Source organism: Melopsittacus undulatus, chromosome 11 (assembly GCF_012275295.1).
Source record: "Melopsittacus undulatus isolate bMelUnd1 chromosome 11, bMelUnd1.mat.Z, whole genome shotgun sequence".
Lineage (NCBI taxonomy): Eukaryota > Metazoa > Chordata > Aves > Psittaciformes > Psittaculidae > Melopsittacus > Melopsittacus undulatus.
Window position 1 is genome coordinate 2,193,217 of NC_047537.1, and position 15,629 is coordinate 2,208,845.

Consider the following 15,629-nt stretch of genomic DNA (forward strand, 5'->3'; position numbering starts at 1 on the left):
GTACCTAAGCTCTTAGCTCTTATTTAGAGACATCTCAACAGGGATTAAACAAGAGGGAAAAATAAATAAAAGAGCTTAAAAAGTTGAAGAGTCATCATCAAACGAGGGCTGCCATGAACTCTTCAGTATTAAAAAATCCATTTGAGGAACTTTGCTTTGAGCTTCTCCCTGAGATAGGCCAGAGGATGAAACAGAACAGATTCTTTGCACTTTGAATCAAAACCAAACCCAAAGACACAGTTATCAATGCTACAGAACTGACAGTAATTACAGACTTCACTTAAATTATAGCCCACCAGTTATGTTTTCCTAAATTCATACATATGAAGTATTCTTTTCATCAAAAACATTTTCTCTCCAAAACAAATCATAGAGAAAAAACTGTTAGACACCCATCCTGATAGTCCAACCTGTAAGGAGAAATCACCTACCAAAAAACAGCAATATGCTGAAAATACTATCAGCTGGTTAGGCAGATAATTCACATTAAAACAACAGCAAAGCACAGAAATGGTTAAAATAATCATATTTTTAAAGCATTTGTTTGAACTACAAACAGAAGTAAGGTACCTGGAAACTTGTTGACTTGACCTGAGAATATATTGTTGTCATGAAATGATACCCCGTGCCAATAGATATCACACGGCAAGCGTCTGCCAAAAGGATACTGGAAAAGAGATAGAAGACAAGTTTTGAAGCAGTCTGGCAATATCCATTCATTCCTTACTTTTCTAAATGCTCGTATTAAACAGAAACCATTCAAGAACAGTCTTTTGACTGTCAGACGAAAATACACTCTGTATTTTGGGTGCAAAACTAAGAGTATTTTGATGGGTTCAACACTCTCAAGTTCAAGATGTTAACAAGCCAGGAAAGGTTTCCAGAAACTAAAAACAAATGGCTGAGAGGCATAATGTGTATGGAGAAACTCCGAGCTCGTTATCAACCACAATTAAGGCATGACTCATTTGTAATTTAAAATACTATTACAGGGAATAAAATTTCATTAAGCAGCACTTAATTCCGGCACATGAAGACACAGCAAGAGCGAGTGCTACAGCTGGGAAGCAAACATGCTCTGATGGAGTTTTGGGTTGGGTTTTTCTCCTCCTCAGTTTAAGGGGTGATAAACAACCAACAAGGGGAAAAAACAGGAGAGATCCTGGAGAAACTGTCATTACTGGCAGTTACTAAATCAACTCCTGCTCTTCTAAAGATCACCAGAGCCCCATGACTTGCTGTTATTGCTCCATCTCTGCAGGTTGGCCACCCACATCCCTTTCCCAGAGATCACCCATTCCAATGGTCACCCCCAACCACCTGACATTTCCATGTGCTCCCTTCCAGTCTCACATGAACATGAAGCATTTCTGCTTCCTAGTACTTCATTTCAGGGAAAACATGGAGTCAGTAAGATTGTTGTAACTTAATAGTAAGTTGTAACTGCAAAGCACTTCCTGAGCAAGCTGGTTTAGTGGTGTCCAATTCAAAATGGATATTCAAAGACACTTAAGTGAAATAAGTGTATTATTCATTTATATATATATTCAGTTATATATATTCATTTCTACAGTATTAATTCTTTTCTGGTACCAGTAGCCTGTAATTAAAAGAAAAGCTTGCGATTCAGTTAATGGTTTGTTGAGCATAAATATTTCAACTACTGAGAACAAAGGCAATTATTTCAACAATATTAATTCCAGCTTCTTTTCCCATTCATGCAAGATCTCGCCATAAATTGGAAAACTATAGCGTTTCCTATTATCAAAGATCAACCTTTTTTAAAGCAGCCTGAAGAGCTCTGGAACAGCACTGCCAATTACCAATAGCAACAGTTTCTAATAGGAGTAAAGTGGGTTTAAATTAAGACTACCAGCAGCAAGAACAAAGAGCCCCATGAATTAGCAGTATCAACAGTTCAGAGCATAATAAACCACCCCAAATTAAAACCCAAGCATTTGTAAACCATGTTATAAAGTTTTATGTAAAAAAGGAACTCTTCTATGCTTGTTCTCTCAGACACAGACCCACTTATCAGTCAAAAACACCACCCATCTGATCTTCAACTCCATGTCAACACAGTTTTAACACCATATGGAATACACTCACAGGAATCCCTTCTATTATTAGGCTGCATCCTTTCCAAATTAACATGCTGTATTTGTGACCACAGCATTTTTAAGACGCTTTTGTATTATGTATCAATCGCCCCCATCACCCAATGACTTCAGTACCATTTACTCATAGAAAGAACCATCCTATTTTGCAGAAACACTTTATTCTTTACTCCAAAAGTCATTTTTCTTCCTTTAAAACGTTTCTTTAAGCACTGGATTTTTTTTTCTTCAATATGATAGGGAAAAATAAAAGACTCTCCCAACGCTTTGGAGGGAATTACTTTATTTGCTATTTTAATTAAAATTTCAGTTTCCTCAGTAAATAGCCTTGAAAAATTTAATTTCAAATGCTAATTGAGCCACGCATCCTTTCTCTGTTTCCTCACTCATAGGGATGAGATACCAAATTTAACAGAGCCAGTGGATTCCTCACTTATTTCATTATTATTCAGCCTGCAAAATCCGGTTTTCTACAAGTGAAAATTAATTCTGTTAGGCTCCAAAAGACAATCAGTGGCCTCAACCTCTCTCTGCAGGTATAGCCAGAATACAGATGCAGCGCTGGGTCTCCGCGCACCCTTCCCACTAAAACCTGAGCAATTTATTTATTTATTAAATGAAATTGAAATGAAAGGAATGGAATTTGCATTTATATAACACCTTACATCTATGGAGGATATCAAAGTACTTTACAAACACCACACAGAAATCATTTCACAACAGATGAGGAGTGAGCAGCTCTGGACTGGAAAATGGAAGCACTGCACTCCCGCACCAGCAATTCAGATAGCACAGCAACTTCCCCACTCCTAACTAATCGAGATTGCTTGGATTTATCCAACAATGAGATCAAATTCACCTCCTGAATGAGCTGGAAAGGATTCTTTATCATCTGCACTAAACTTTTACTTAAGAATAGTATTTGGAAATGAACAAGGCAGTTCAATTATTTGGGTCCCTCTGGCAGCACCAGGCAGATAGAAATTAATCTGATTTTGGTAGAAAAGCCCTTCCTGCTGCCTCCCAGCTCCTGCAGCAGGGGACTAGCTAAACAGAAAGGCAGGTAATTGAAGTAACATCCATCTCATCTACCTTGTGGCAGCTGGAATAGCCTCAGATCTGCACTAACCAATGCCAAAGCGAAGGTGCTCACAGCCACAGAGGGATGGAGGTAAGGAATGTGACTGGAGCCATCCTTGCCACTGCATGGCTGCACTGTGCAGAAAACCTGAGTCCAGGCCTAGGATGAATCACTGCAAACAACTTTCAGGTTGCAGTCAATTCACTAACTCTTTGAACAATTCATTTTAAATCTTCTATTCAGATTCAGGGTGTATTTGTCAAAACAAACAAGGGGCCACAAAGAGCTTTGTTTCCAAAGTTGTTTCCAGCACTTTGACACACTTAATAATCCTTCATGGTCAAATTTGTCTGACAGGTCAATCCTACCTTTTGATTAGAAGCCAATCATTTAAATTGTCTCACGGGTCACATCAGTCTGTTCCATCATGTTTAATGACAAGTTAAATGACTCATCTTCTAGTCAGCTTGTCCCAGCGTAAAATTTCAACCTATTTCTACGCCTCCATCCAGCTACTGAACAGCGAGACAAATGAAACGCTTAATGCTGGTATATTCGATGCCTGAGACATCTGCTTCTTCCACTTCCCTGGTAATTGAAAGCTAGGTGAAGAAATAATTTATTAAGTGATGAATAAACTCAGGATGCAAACTCAATTTGTGCCCATTATTTCATTTGCCATATCATGTTCATTTAAAGGATGTGACACACTGAATCAGATAGTCCAATCTAGTGAGGGGAGTAATTGCTTCACTGGCACACACATTAGAGTTCTGCAATGCTTTTTAAAAGGTCCCCCCTGTGTGTCACTCCAGCCAGGGCTATTATGGGTGCTGATTTAATTTACTTCGAATTGCCACAGCTGAAAAAAGGAGGTTTTTTTCTGTCTTTTGCTTCCACTAACAGAGCTTCAATAGTTAAATTGGTCTGTTGGATGCTTTTATTCTTCCCCATCTACCAGTGCGATAGAATAAACTGTGCTCACCAATATTAGCCATGTTTTGAGTAATCTTCCTTTTTTTTTCTGTCTTCTAATGGCATTTCCCATATGCCAGTTTACAAAAATGAACTACTACCATGTGGACAATTCTGTAATCACACAGTGCATTATGACTTACTTCTATGCATTATCAGGGAGCTTATTGCAGTAATAGGCTATTACTGAAACAAAGCTCTTCTGGCAAGTAAGAGTAACTACAGCGAGGAGATTTCAGAACATACAACTTGAAACAAAATGCAAACCAAACCAAAAGGCTGTATGAGTCTGTAATACTACACATTAGACAAAGTTATCAACAAAAATGAAACCACTTTAAAAAGCCTGTTACAGCATCTCCTGCCCAACAAAATATTCAAGCCAGCACATCAGCAGCAAACATAGAGAAGAACAGAAACAAAGCAATGGGGAAAAAATGTAAAAGTGATGAGGGAGAAGGATCAAACACACTACATCAAAGTTCAAGGTGCAATCACCTTGCAAAGTATTATACAAGGGGTGAGAGTAGAATACCAGCCCCTGAAACATCAGTATTTAAAATACATGCATATCATTATTTGTTCCAAGATTATTTCCACATTACTTGTATGGATCCTACAAGAAACAACATCTGTGTTCCCTCTGCTGGGCCTGCTGTAATAGTGCACCGATTTTCAAGGCTCTGGTCATCACTGAATATTTTAGTGCTGTTTTTCTAAACATCTGAGAGGGAGAGCTTTCAAAATCACACATAACTTGAAGAGGTTTTCTTGGATTTTCCTCATCTTAATGGTACTTTTCCCTTCAAATCTAGACAAGATCCTGCTTACTGATTCCCTGTGCCTACTGAAGTCTGCAAGCTTGAGGTCAACACTTTGTCTTGCTCCCATCCTAGAACACTTTCACCTTCATATTTTCCACAATGTCAACAGTACCAGTGAGGAGTCACAGTTAATATTGGGTCCCCTTTCCCTACTCTTTCACCTTCAGGGTGGGGGGTGAGAGGGAAACAGAAAGAGAGAAAACTGATTGTCACACATACATTGGTATAAGAAAGTATTTCCTTGACAAAAAGTAACATCACATTCACACTTATCAACCTATTTATAAGCTGAATACATTACAGTGGCTTGTTGACAGGGAATGAATTATGGGCCATCTAGATGGTAAAGTCAAGCATCACAACATTCCATATTAAGTCTCTTCTTTATGCAAAGGGGCCAGAAGAGGAAGCAACAGACTAAATGAGAAGTATCGACAGAACTAATGAATGGAAGAGAAAGAATATTGAAGGAGGCAGTAAGCAAAGAAAGATGAAGTAAAGGCAAAAGCAATTGCTGTTGGGGGATGCAGAGCAAGAAGGAGGATGTTGATTAACACAGTGCAGAAATTCAAGAGAGGAACAAGAGCATGTGAAACATGATTTGTAGAACAGAATATCAAGTACCAGGCAGATATGCACAGCAATAAAATCTCAGGAAACAGACAAGGCAAAATTAACCAGTACGAATGGCTCATTACCAGCGCAATCTGTGAGGCTAACTTATATCAGTAACTCAGCAACAGCCCCTGCAATGGCACCAGGAGCTCTGAAGATAAAGCTTAACCACAAGAACAGAGAAATTAGGTGTGAAGTCCCCCTTGCTCTGTACGTCACCAGCTAAAACACAGCGCAAGGCTGCTGACAGACACTGCACAGGGGCACTGAGGAGTAAGAGGGTAACGGGCTTTAATTTCACGCTTCTGGAGTTTCCTTATGAGTTTGCTGCAAGAGCAGGAGTTGAGAACTGGAGCATTTGTGCAATGAGATTGTGACATTCTCCCACTGGATTTAAATACTAAAAATGTTGAAATTAAATTTTATGCAGCCAGAGGATGAGGAAGCATTACCCTTCCTGGCAATGAGCATAGATGTGATATTAAATATTGAGGATGTTATAAGCAAACACAGGTAATATTCACTGCCACTCCATCCTCCTTCAGTTTCTATAAAGTTATTAGGGAAAGAAAATCATTACAATTTAAGAACAAATCAGCAGCTATAATAAGATATATATTAGAAATCTCTTCAGGATTTAAATAAAGAGTTCCAAGGCATCACTTTTGTGCCAGCTCCCATATTGCAGTTACTCTGGTTCAGCAAGGACAGGCAGACACTGAACTCCTCACACAGAACAGATGACTCAAGCTGCAGGGGGAGGCCATACCTTCTCTGCACACACTGATTTAGAACCGTAAAGCCTGTTACATATGCTTTGTTGAGTGGTTCAATATTCATTCATACACAATGCTCTTTGACATGCCTTCTAGATAACCTGTGACGCAGAGGCTTTGCCACCAGATCAGACAGCTGATGTATCAGGTGATACCCGAGAGATGTCTGCTGTCATAAGCCTTATTTCACATACCCTTACTATGAGGGAAGAGTGTACAGAAAGATGCAAAGCAACATAGCAATATGCTTTCTCCATATATATGTACAAGCAGTGCAATTTCTCCATAGCGCTAGGTTTCTTCTTTTTGCCCTTTCCAGCGATCAGTTTAAGCTTTGAAGCATAATATCCGATTACCCCTATTCTGGCTTGCATAACGGACCGTGGCAGCTTTGATCATTAATCAAACCAGCCTCCAGATGTGAAATCTAATTAGAAATAACCCCATGGTGGAGGGGGATCCCCCCGCGGCTACAGGAGCCTGCTCTGGAGAGGAGGCCATGCCGGGCCGGCAGAGCAGCGGGCTGCGGGTACCACCAGGCCAGGTGGGCCCTGCAGGAGCCAGCGGGGAAGGAAGGGGCAGCGGCCCGGGCTGAGGCCCAGGAGGCCCCCGAGGGCCGGTAGGGCGCTCACCTCCCTCCAGTGCAGCTGCCGTAGGCTGATCTTCAGCGCCTCCAGCGAGGTCTTGGCCTTGGAGCTGTCCACCGTGACGCGGGGCCGCCGGGCGGCGCGGCCTCCGTCCTCCCCTCCGCGCCGGCCCGGGGCCCGCCGGCCCCTGCCCCGCACCGACCGCCCGGATGGGCCTTTCGGGCCGGCACCCCTGCGGCCCCGGCCGGCAGCGGCAGGCAGCGGCCCATCTGCCGGCGGTGCCCCAGAGGGGTGACCGGCCTGCGGCTCCTCGGAGGGCAGCGCCGGGGACCCGGGGGGCTCCTCCGCCTCCCGGGCCGGCTCCATCCCGCGGCGCTGCCTCCGCTGGGCCGCCGCCCCCGCCCGTTGCCATGAGAGCGGCGCGGCCGACGGGACGCGCGAGGGGCCAATCTCGGCGAGGCCTCTGACCCCGCTCGCCCCGCCCCGCCGGCGCCACGCGCTGTAGCCGCCGCCGCCATTTTGAGTGCGGGCAGAGCCGCCGGCCTCTGCCTGGGAGGCCATTTCGGAACGGAGCGGGGCGCGGCCGCCATCTTGGAAGCGGGAAAGCCCGGCGCCATGGCGGTGGTGCCTGAGGCGGGCGGTGCGGTGCTGGCAGCCGCTGTGCTTGCACCGAAACCTGCGCCCGGGGGTGTAGAAGTTAAATCAACTCTTTATCATGTGGGGGGCGATGCTCATGTGAGGCGGGGGAGCTGCTACTCCAAGGCAAAGAGCTGCTTTTCTGCTTCGGGGTAGCTCAGCTCGTCGGTTTCCTCACACTTCCCCGTAATGACCGGTTTAACACCGTGGAGTAATGTCTGCCGTGTGGTTGGGCGAGTTTCTCTGTCTTCTTGTAATTATTCTTAGTGGAAGGCCCATGAAGGGTGAGCAGAGCAGCACTGGGTTCCTTACTCCAAGGGAGCATGTAAGACATCGACTGAAGGAGGCCGAGCCTCCAGACCCTGTGGGTGTGCTGGAAACGTCTCCTCAGGCAGGTGCTTCCACTCTTGAGTGCAACTACTGTGTTTGTCATAGAGTACATTTGTTGATTTGTAACAATACATGTGTGTGCTTGTAATGGAGCTGACTGCAGAGCGGCAGCCGAATAACCAAGCTGCTAGCATCGCTTTGGTCTCTGGATTGACACACACACTGGATTTACACACAGTGGATTTACACACTCTCACACTGCCCAATGAGGCAAGCGCCCACCCGGAAACCACGGAACCCGTTTCACGGTGTCAGTAACCGGATGCAGCTCCTCGGCAGCAGCCGCAGAGCCCTCAGCGGCAGCTCGGAGCCGGTGAAGCGGAGGCCATAGGAGCGCTGCCGCCTGCGGGGCAGCAGGAGCGGGTCTGCGGCACTGAGGAGCCGCGGGCAGGCGGTGGCGCTGGACGCTGGGAAATGCAGCGGTGAGGAACGGGAGAGGCTTGGGAAGGGGAACAGGGGAACAACGGGGGGGCTGTGAGGAGCTGTCACTGCAGCCGTGCTCCTCACACACAGCCGGGCCGCAACAGACAGCAGAAGAAAGCGTTTAATGAAAGGCAAAGTTAAATAAATGCAGCACAAAGTTTAGCTGCACAACAAATGGAAAGGGCATGTCCAGACCAAGCTCCTTCCTGTGGCACTCCTGGGACTAGGAGATGTGAACGGATCTGCCCTGCTCCATGAAGCTTTAGGAGCATCGGGATTAATTTCTCATTCTCTCCTCACGCATTCACTGGTATCTCACATAACCCGAGCCATGAGACACAACATGCTGGTATCTGTGGGTCTGTACACGTGGATCCTTCTCCACGAGTCACCAGCAGGTTAAAGGTTTCATCACCAAGATACTGTCTTATTTCAACAGCAAACCAGAGCTTCACCCGCAAGCCTAATACTGCCCATAGGTTTCAGTGCATCACTTACCTTCCTCCATTCACCCATGCAGGCAACAAAAAGACCAATGCATTACAGTGAAGTGCCCAGGAAGGCTGAGGTCCCATAGCTGGCTCTCGGTTGCTATTCAATTATGTGCATTGGGTTTTTATAGCTGAGATGGTTTGTCATTAAAAACTTGGGAGCGTTTCCCCATGCAAGCAGGAGCTCGGAGGAGCCGGTGACTTTGGCAAGGATGAGCTGTGCTGGTGCTGCCTCTTCTGCATCCATCACTGAGGGCACAGCCTGGTTGGCTCCCAAACACCACCGGATGCTGGTGTCTGCCACCAGAGTGTGGTTTAAAATGGTGCCCTGACTCTGTCCCTTATCTTACCTCCAAGCCCCTGGATACAGAGATTTATCCTCAACCAATGTCAGCAGTGCCAAAAGAAGCCAGAGAAACAGCTAAGATGGGCCACAGCATTGAGAGGCTTTGGAACATAGGAAATAACCAAACAACATTATTGCAAAGGGGAAATATTTTTATATCTAATAATGATATAGCCACATTTCTCACAGGTTAATAAGGTACTAGTTGTTTCTCTACCAGAGAAGTTGTGATATACCAGATACATGGTTTGCACTGTACTGTATGGGTAAAGCCTTAATTTCATGTTGAGATAAATAGAGATGGTCTGCAGTGTGCAGCATGAAGTCAGACTGCACATGGTTTTCAGGTACTGCCAGGTAGCAGAGTAAAATATAGGTTGAGCAGTAATAGGGTAGCAAGGTAATGCAGAAGGCGAGTGTATCCTGCTGAATACTGCAAGCTGGATCTACCAGCAGGAGAGAAATAGGAAACTTTAGATCATCTGTCCCCTGTGAGAAGGGAAATTTAAAGTGTGCTCTTAAACACAAGCCTGTTTCCCCAGAGCCTGGCTCAGAGGGAGTTGTTAATGAGAACAAATTGCTGTCTGGTGATAATAAATGACCGAGGATGTGTGTTCTGTCAAGGAGAACTGTGCATCTGTTAAAGCTATGATGGGGAAAACAGCAATGTTTGCTTCTTCTGAATCATCTTTCAGCATCACAGGGGTGATGGTGTTTGTAGGCAGGACAGAACAAGGTGTGTGCTCCTACACAGGAAGGAATCTGATGAGTATTGGTATACATGTAAAGTTATTGGCACAGTATCACACACCTTCAAGAAACACCTCAATTCCAACCTCACAGTATTCTGCCTTGTAAGAGCCATGATCTGACTCCTAATGTAGTGTCCCTATACTTCCATTAGCTAAATTTAGGATATCAGATCTAGCAGAGGTGCTAGTCTGATTTTATGGGAATCAGGAAGGATACTCTACAGTATTTTACTCATCTCTCAAGCCAACAACTTCACTCTTATTTATCCTAAATCAAAACTTACTGGGTCATTACACCAGGAAATGGTTAATCTGATGTTTGCGTGTGCAAATACACATCTTACCACGATGTGCATTGTTACTGTCACATCCAAGGGGGAGTTTGGTAATAAATACAGCTGCAGAGCACCAATGGAGTACCACTGCAGACATCAACCTGTTTGTCTGAACTGTGCTAGCAGACACTCCTCATGTATTTGCAGGAATATTCTCACTGAAAACCTCATTCTAAGACTTACGCTTTCCCAGACAAGTAAACTGAGCAGTTTGAGTTTCACATCAGGGTAACAAGCTGATCCACACAACTCACATGAAGGGGAACGGCACTGCCAACTCGTGGTGTTAGACTTGAGAACTCATTGAGCTTTTGAATTTAATAGATAACATTTTTCTTAAACAATAAATGTGCCTGTTACTGAAGCAGAATTTGTAGCTTTTATCCAGCATCACAAGGACAATAAACGTTTTTTTTCTGTATTTTTAAGATAGCCAAGAGAAGAAAACCTAAGTAGCATGTAATGTGCAAGAAGAACACGCACTCTCTTTAAAATCATACAACACTGGCCTCCTGCCAGTGGCAAAAGAAAAACTATTTGCAGAAACACTTTAATGTATTTCTGAAAAAGAACACGCTTCTCGAGCTATCACTATAAAAGTTCCTCATTGAGAACCATCCATCTGTGTCTGAAGTTAATAGTTCCTTTTGCAATGATGGTGAGTATCTTCCATCAGCTGTGCTTTCACAAATCATTAAGCAAGCAATGCTTTATAAAATGAAAAGTCAGAAGAAAACGTATCGAGTAAACAGACTCCACTTGGAAAACGTCCGTGGTGGTGTTATGCTTCAGACCAGGTTTAAATCTATATACATCAACCTATGCTTCCAGTGCTTATGTTAGACCACTGCAGATTTGTGGTTGACCTACATATGCAAACAAAACATTTGCTGCACACTTGGGGCAGGGGGATTTACATGACAGAAGATGATGAAAATATGCATAATTGTGGATGACATTTTTCATTCCCGAGTCCTGCTGCACAGAGCTTTGGAACTGGCCATGCATGAAAGAGGCTTGCAACCCTAACAGGCAGCTTGCCTGGCCACGCTGCTGAGCTGAACCTTCAAGACATTAAGCTTCTGTTTCTTCTTGAGCAACGCAAATCTGGCACGACCATCTAACCAAGCAGACCCTGTATTTGCAAAGGACACGTATGACACTGAGGGGACTGAAACAAGGACGGTTCCACATGTCACGAATGAGTTGGTGCCCTCGGGCTTGCTTGTTTAAACAAAGATGTTAGTTTATCACCTAGTGATCACAAGTGATAGTTATCTGATGTAAAGCAAACAAGAGGCACTGCAGGTCAAAACACGCACATGAACTACTTCAACTTTAGTTTGCTAATTCACTTACACAGAAAAGTTCAGATTTGGCAACAGTTGGGGTTTCTGATTTGTTCCCATCTTTTCAGTTAAATGGAAGCTCAAGATCAATTCATTTAAATGAAGATTGGGCAGCCACATACTGGGGAATGTAACTCTTTACCTCCCCTTGCTTCCAGATCTTTTTTCACTAGGGGAGAGCACAGCTTCCTAGAACAGGAGGAGAAACACGTACATAACCCTCTGACTTTGCAGTAGCTTCATATGACAACATTTCATGGTTGTGGAGATCTCGTCACATGCTGTTCCCCTTAAGTCTGCATCTTAACTTTTGATCACTGATTGTCTTAAGATACCAAAAAAAGCTAACAGATTTTGTTCTCTTCTAGTACTGCTTAATTTTCCATCCTTGAGTACAGCAATTGTAAGGGAAGCAGAATGTGTCTGGAATTCTGGAAATCCTGAAGAATGGCAAATGGATTCAGCTGCTAAATCTCAATGGGATGTCCACTGGCACACTGCAAAGCTGCTAGCATGACAGCACACTGGAGGCTTTACTCTAAGAATTGCACTAGCACAAGTAAGTATTAATAACATTGATAAAGTTGCATGACAAAACCATGTCTGCTAAGATAGTAAGCACATCTCTCAGTTCTTGAAAGTATGATATGGAAGTTATTTCCTGTAACAGAGGTTTTGTCTGCCATTACTGGATGTCTGTCTCATCATTCTTGCTATGTCACATCTTATTTGTCACTTAAAATCTTTGCAGCTCTGCTGTGCTGAAGTGCAGAATGGGGGAAAATTCCTTGGCATCAAGACCAGATCTCCTTTGGAAAGCACGCACTGCCTCTGCAGCTCCTTCATCTGGGTTGTGAAGGTGGGTTTGAAAGAAACCTGACAGCATCAGATGGAGCAACAGGTACCTTTCCTGCAAGCCAACTGACAAAATGATTAAAGAACACCTCGCATATAATATGCACTGTCCAATTTACACCACATTCGAGGTCTCTAAAAACACACACTTATGCAAGAGGGATTTCCATGCAGAGTAAATGTCAATACAGTCACAAATGTGCATCCGTGTGAGAGAAAGAGAAGAAAATTTGGTAGCCTGCGCCTGAAAAAGAAAGCTGATACAAACCTGTTCTCTGCAAAAACACTTGAAGCTATGTGCCAAGAAGCTGTCTTTGGTGCTTCACTCCTACTGTGTTCAGAGAAATGGGACTTTCTATGTGTGCTCTGCACATCAAAGGAATAACTAGCACAGTCCCTCCATCTGATGCAAACACCCACTATGAAGTTTGGCTGTTTGCTTCAAGAAGGGATAATGCTAGTGGGGGTTTATACTAAATCCATGATGATGTACTGTGAAAGTGTTTAATTCCACATATTTGGCCAGTTTTATTATCTGAAAGAAAAGGCACAGCTTTCTTACCTGCAGTGGAGTCCAAACATTTTCTTTGTCTAACAAGCAAACTGGAAAGTTAACAGCTTTTCAAGTTTAGCAGCCTTCAAACTCAATCCTCAAACACAGATCCAAACCATTAACCTTAAAAGAGCTAAGCCCTATGAAAAGTTCATGGAAGTTAATGAACATGGAATATTAAACACCTCCATTCAATTGTGATCTAACACAGTCTGGCACTGCAAGCTTTATTAAATCACAGTTGCCTTCTTTTTCTCAGGATTCCCATGAGATGTTCCTTTCCCTCTACCCAAAAGATTTTATAATCTGCGGGATACTGGAGAGCACCAGAATGAAAATAAAAAGACCATTCTTGTTATTTCATCCTCTCCTATGAGATTAAAAAATGTAACTACCCAAAGCAGAGCCCTTATGCTCCCACTTATATAGGAATGCTCTTGTGGGAATGGGAGGGTAACGAGGAGAAACTCTGAGCAGCTCAGCACCCTGACAGGTTCATGCATGCCCTAGTTAAAATGCAGTATTGCAGAATCAATGGAGAGACTCACCAGTAGCGGCCGTGTTGGGGTTTTTCCCCTCACTAGTTGAGCTTTGCTAGCGTTAGCATCAAAGCAAGCACAAGGATAGGCTGACTGGTGGCATCTCCTTCTCTTTGGGCTTAGGGAGAACCAAAGACCTGAATCTTGCTCAGTCAGTCCAAGGACATTTGCACGCAAAATGTAGGTTATTCATTCAGGTCAACGGATACTTTTAAATGAAGATTCATACAAAATAAGAAAAGCACCATGGAATGTTCGAAGTACATGCTGAACATCGTAAAGACCACACAAAATCACCACCAGAGAGCTAAACTGATGAATCTGCAGGCAAGATGTGTATCTAGACTAACATATTGGACAGAAACCAATGAATGTATTTACATACCTGAAACAACTCCTATTTTGAGTTATGCTTTATAGAAGAGATATCAGCATAAACATGGGAATATTTAAATGGAAGGTAATGCACTATTATATATTGGAAGGAAGAAAAGAGAAGCCTGTCTGGAAACAAAACCTAGCAACGAGAGGAGGCTGACCACAGAACCTATCCCAGCTCAGGTGCCAGAATGAGCTGCTAATCCCACAAAGTACTCGAACATGTAGGGTCACAGCCAGTGAACCAAGAGGAATGCTCTGGGCTTTTTCTCCCTCTCTAAGTTTCTTGATTTCTGGCTCTTGCCAGTCTCCCACTGACTTCCAAGTAGTTAAAGATGCCATGAAACTCAGGACAATAACGCTCCTGAGATGGAAACAGGGAGCTGTGCACTGTCCGCCTGTGGCCACAGTTTTCTCTCCTGGTAATGTGAAAGCCACATAAAAGGTGGTGTCCAACAACGTTCAAGCATACGGGTGGGAGTTATTTGTGTGACAAAAACTTACAACTGATCACTCAAAGGTTAATTCAGGGAACCCAGATGGGGTTGGTTGGAGCACATATAAGCCTTGGCCCATTGGATCCTACACAACTCACATTTCTGATCATTCCTGTAAAAGGCAAAGAGCCATACTAACAGTCAAAAGACAAGTCTTTGACTCTCTACACCACCCCTGTGCATGTGCTTCATCCTTTACCTGTGTCGGTGCCTGCTGAGAGGAATGGCATGCTCAGGCATGGTGGGTATTCCAGAGCAGCAGCCACAAAGACTCTACTCCACACCAGTGGGGCCATGCCAGTGTGATGAGGCTGGAAGGAAAGAAGACCCTGAGTGCACAGAGCACCCAAAATCCTGGCAGCATTGAGCCAGACAGTGGGTGTCAGCTGTACAACAGGCTTCTGACAGTTTACATGCAAATCACTAGCAGAACAGTCACATTAACACGGGACATATGCAATGGGTTTAGTCAACTATTCTTGTGCAGGATCTGCAATGATATCCTAGATCATGGTGTACACTGACCTCTGACACAGGAAATGGAGTGGGTGCTGCTGACCTGACACAGCATCACTTACACTGCACAAAAACACAAGTAATTCAGTTAAGATGTGACTCCATCCAGGGCCACTGCACCCAAGGGAACACCACCTGCTCCAGGATACTCGGACACTTCCCTGCAGTGTATTTACAACCGAGAACGAGGGCTTGGTACTTTTCTGCCCTTGGAAGTCAAGACCTGGCATTGCTCCTCTGTATGAAAGCCATCAGGCCAGCCCAGACAAACCCTCCACACGCTCAGCCTCAGCACCGTGTTTCAGGCGCTGTCAAACCCACAGACAACTTCCCCAGGCAAAGCCTCCCTTGCAGCTCCTCTGCTCCCTGCGGGCCCAGCCCAGTGCCGATCCCGGCTGCACCAGACCCGCTCCCCGGTAACCGGTCTATGCCCGCTGTAACGCGGGTGGGTTCCGGATCCCGGCGCTGCCTTTACCGGGCCGGAGCCCCGGGCCGCGGCTGCCGGTGGGGCGGAGCTTCCGCGGCTCCCCCCGCGTCACGTGAGGGAACTTCGGGCCAATGGCTGCGCGGCGAGGGCCGGGGCCCCGCTCGCAC

The 15,629-nt window shown here is 44.6% G+C and overlaps 1 protein-coding gene across 1 annotated transcript in view; it reads right to left on the minus strand.

Moving 5' to 3' along the window:
* TTLL11 (tubulin tyrosine ligase like 11) overlaps positions 1 to 7,536 on the minus strand; it is a 46,569-nt gene extending 39,033 nt beyond the window's left edge. The window contains exons 1-2 of the mRNA XM_034067719.1: positions 7,021 to 7,536; positions 571 to 667 (exon numbers count right to left, since the gene is read on the minus strand). Of these exons, the coding sequence (XP_033923610.1) occupies positions 571 to 667; positions 7,021 to 7,536 (613 nt within the window). The remainder of the gene's footprint in view (positions 1 to 570; positions 668 to 7,020) is intronic.
* Between the last annotated feature and the right edge of the window lie 8,093 nt (positions 7,537 to 15,629).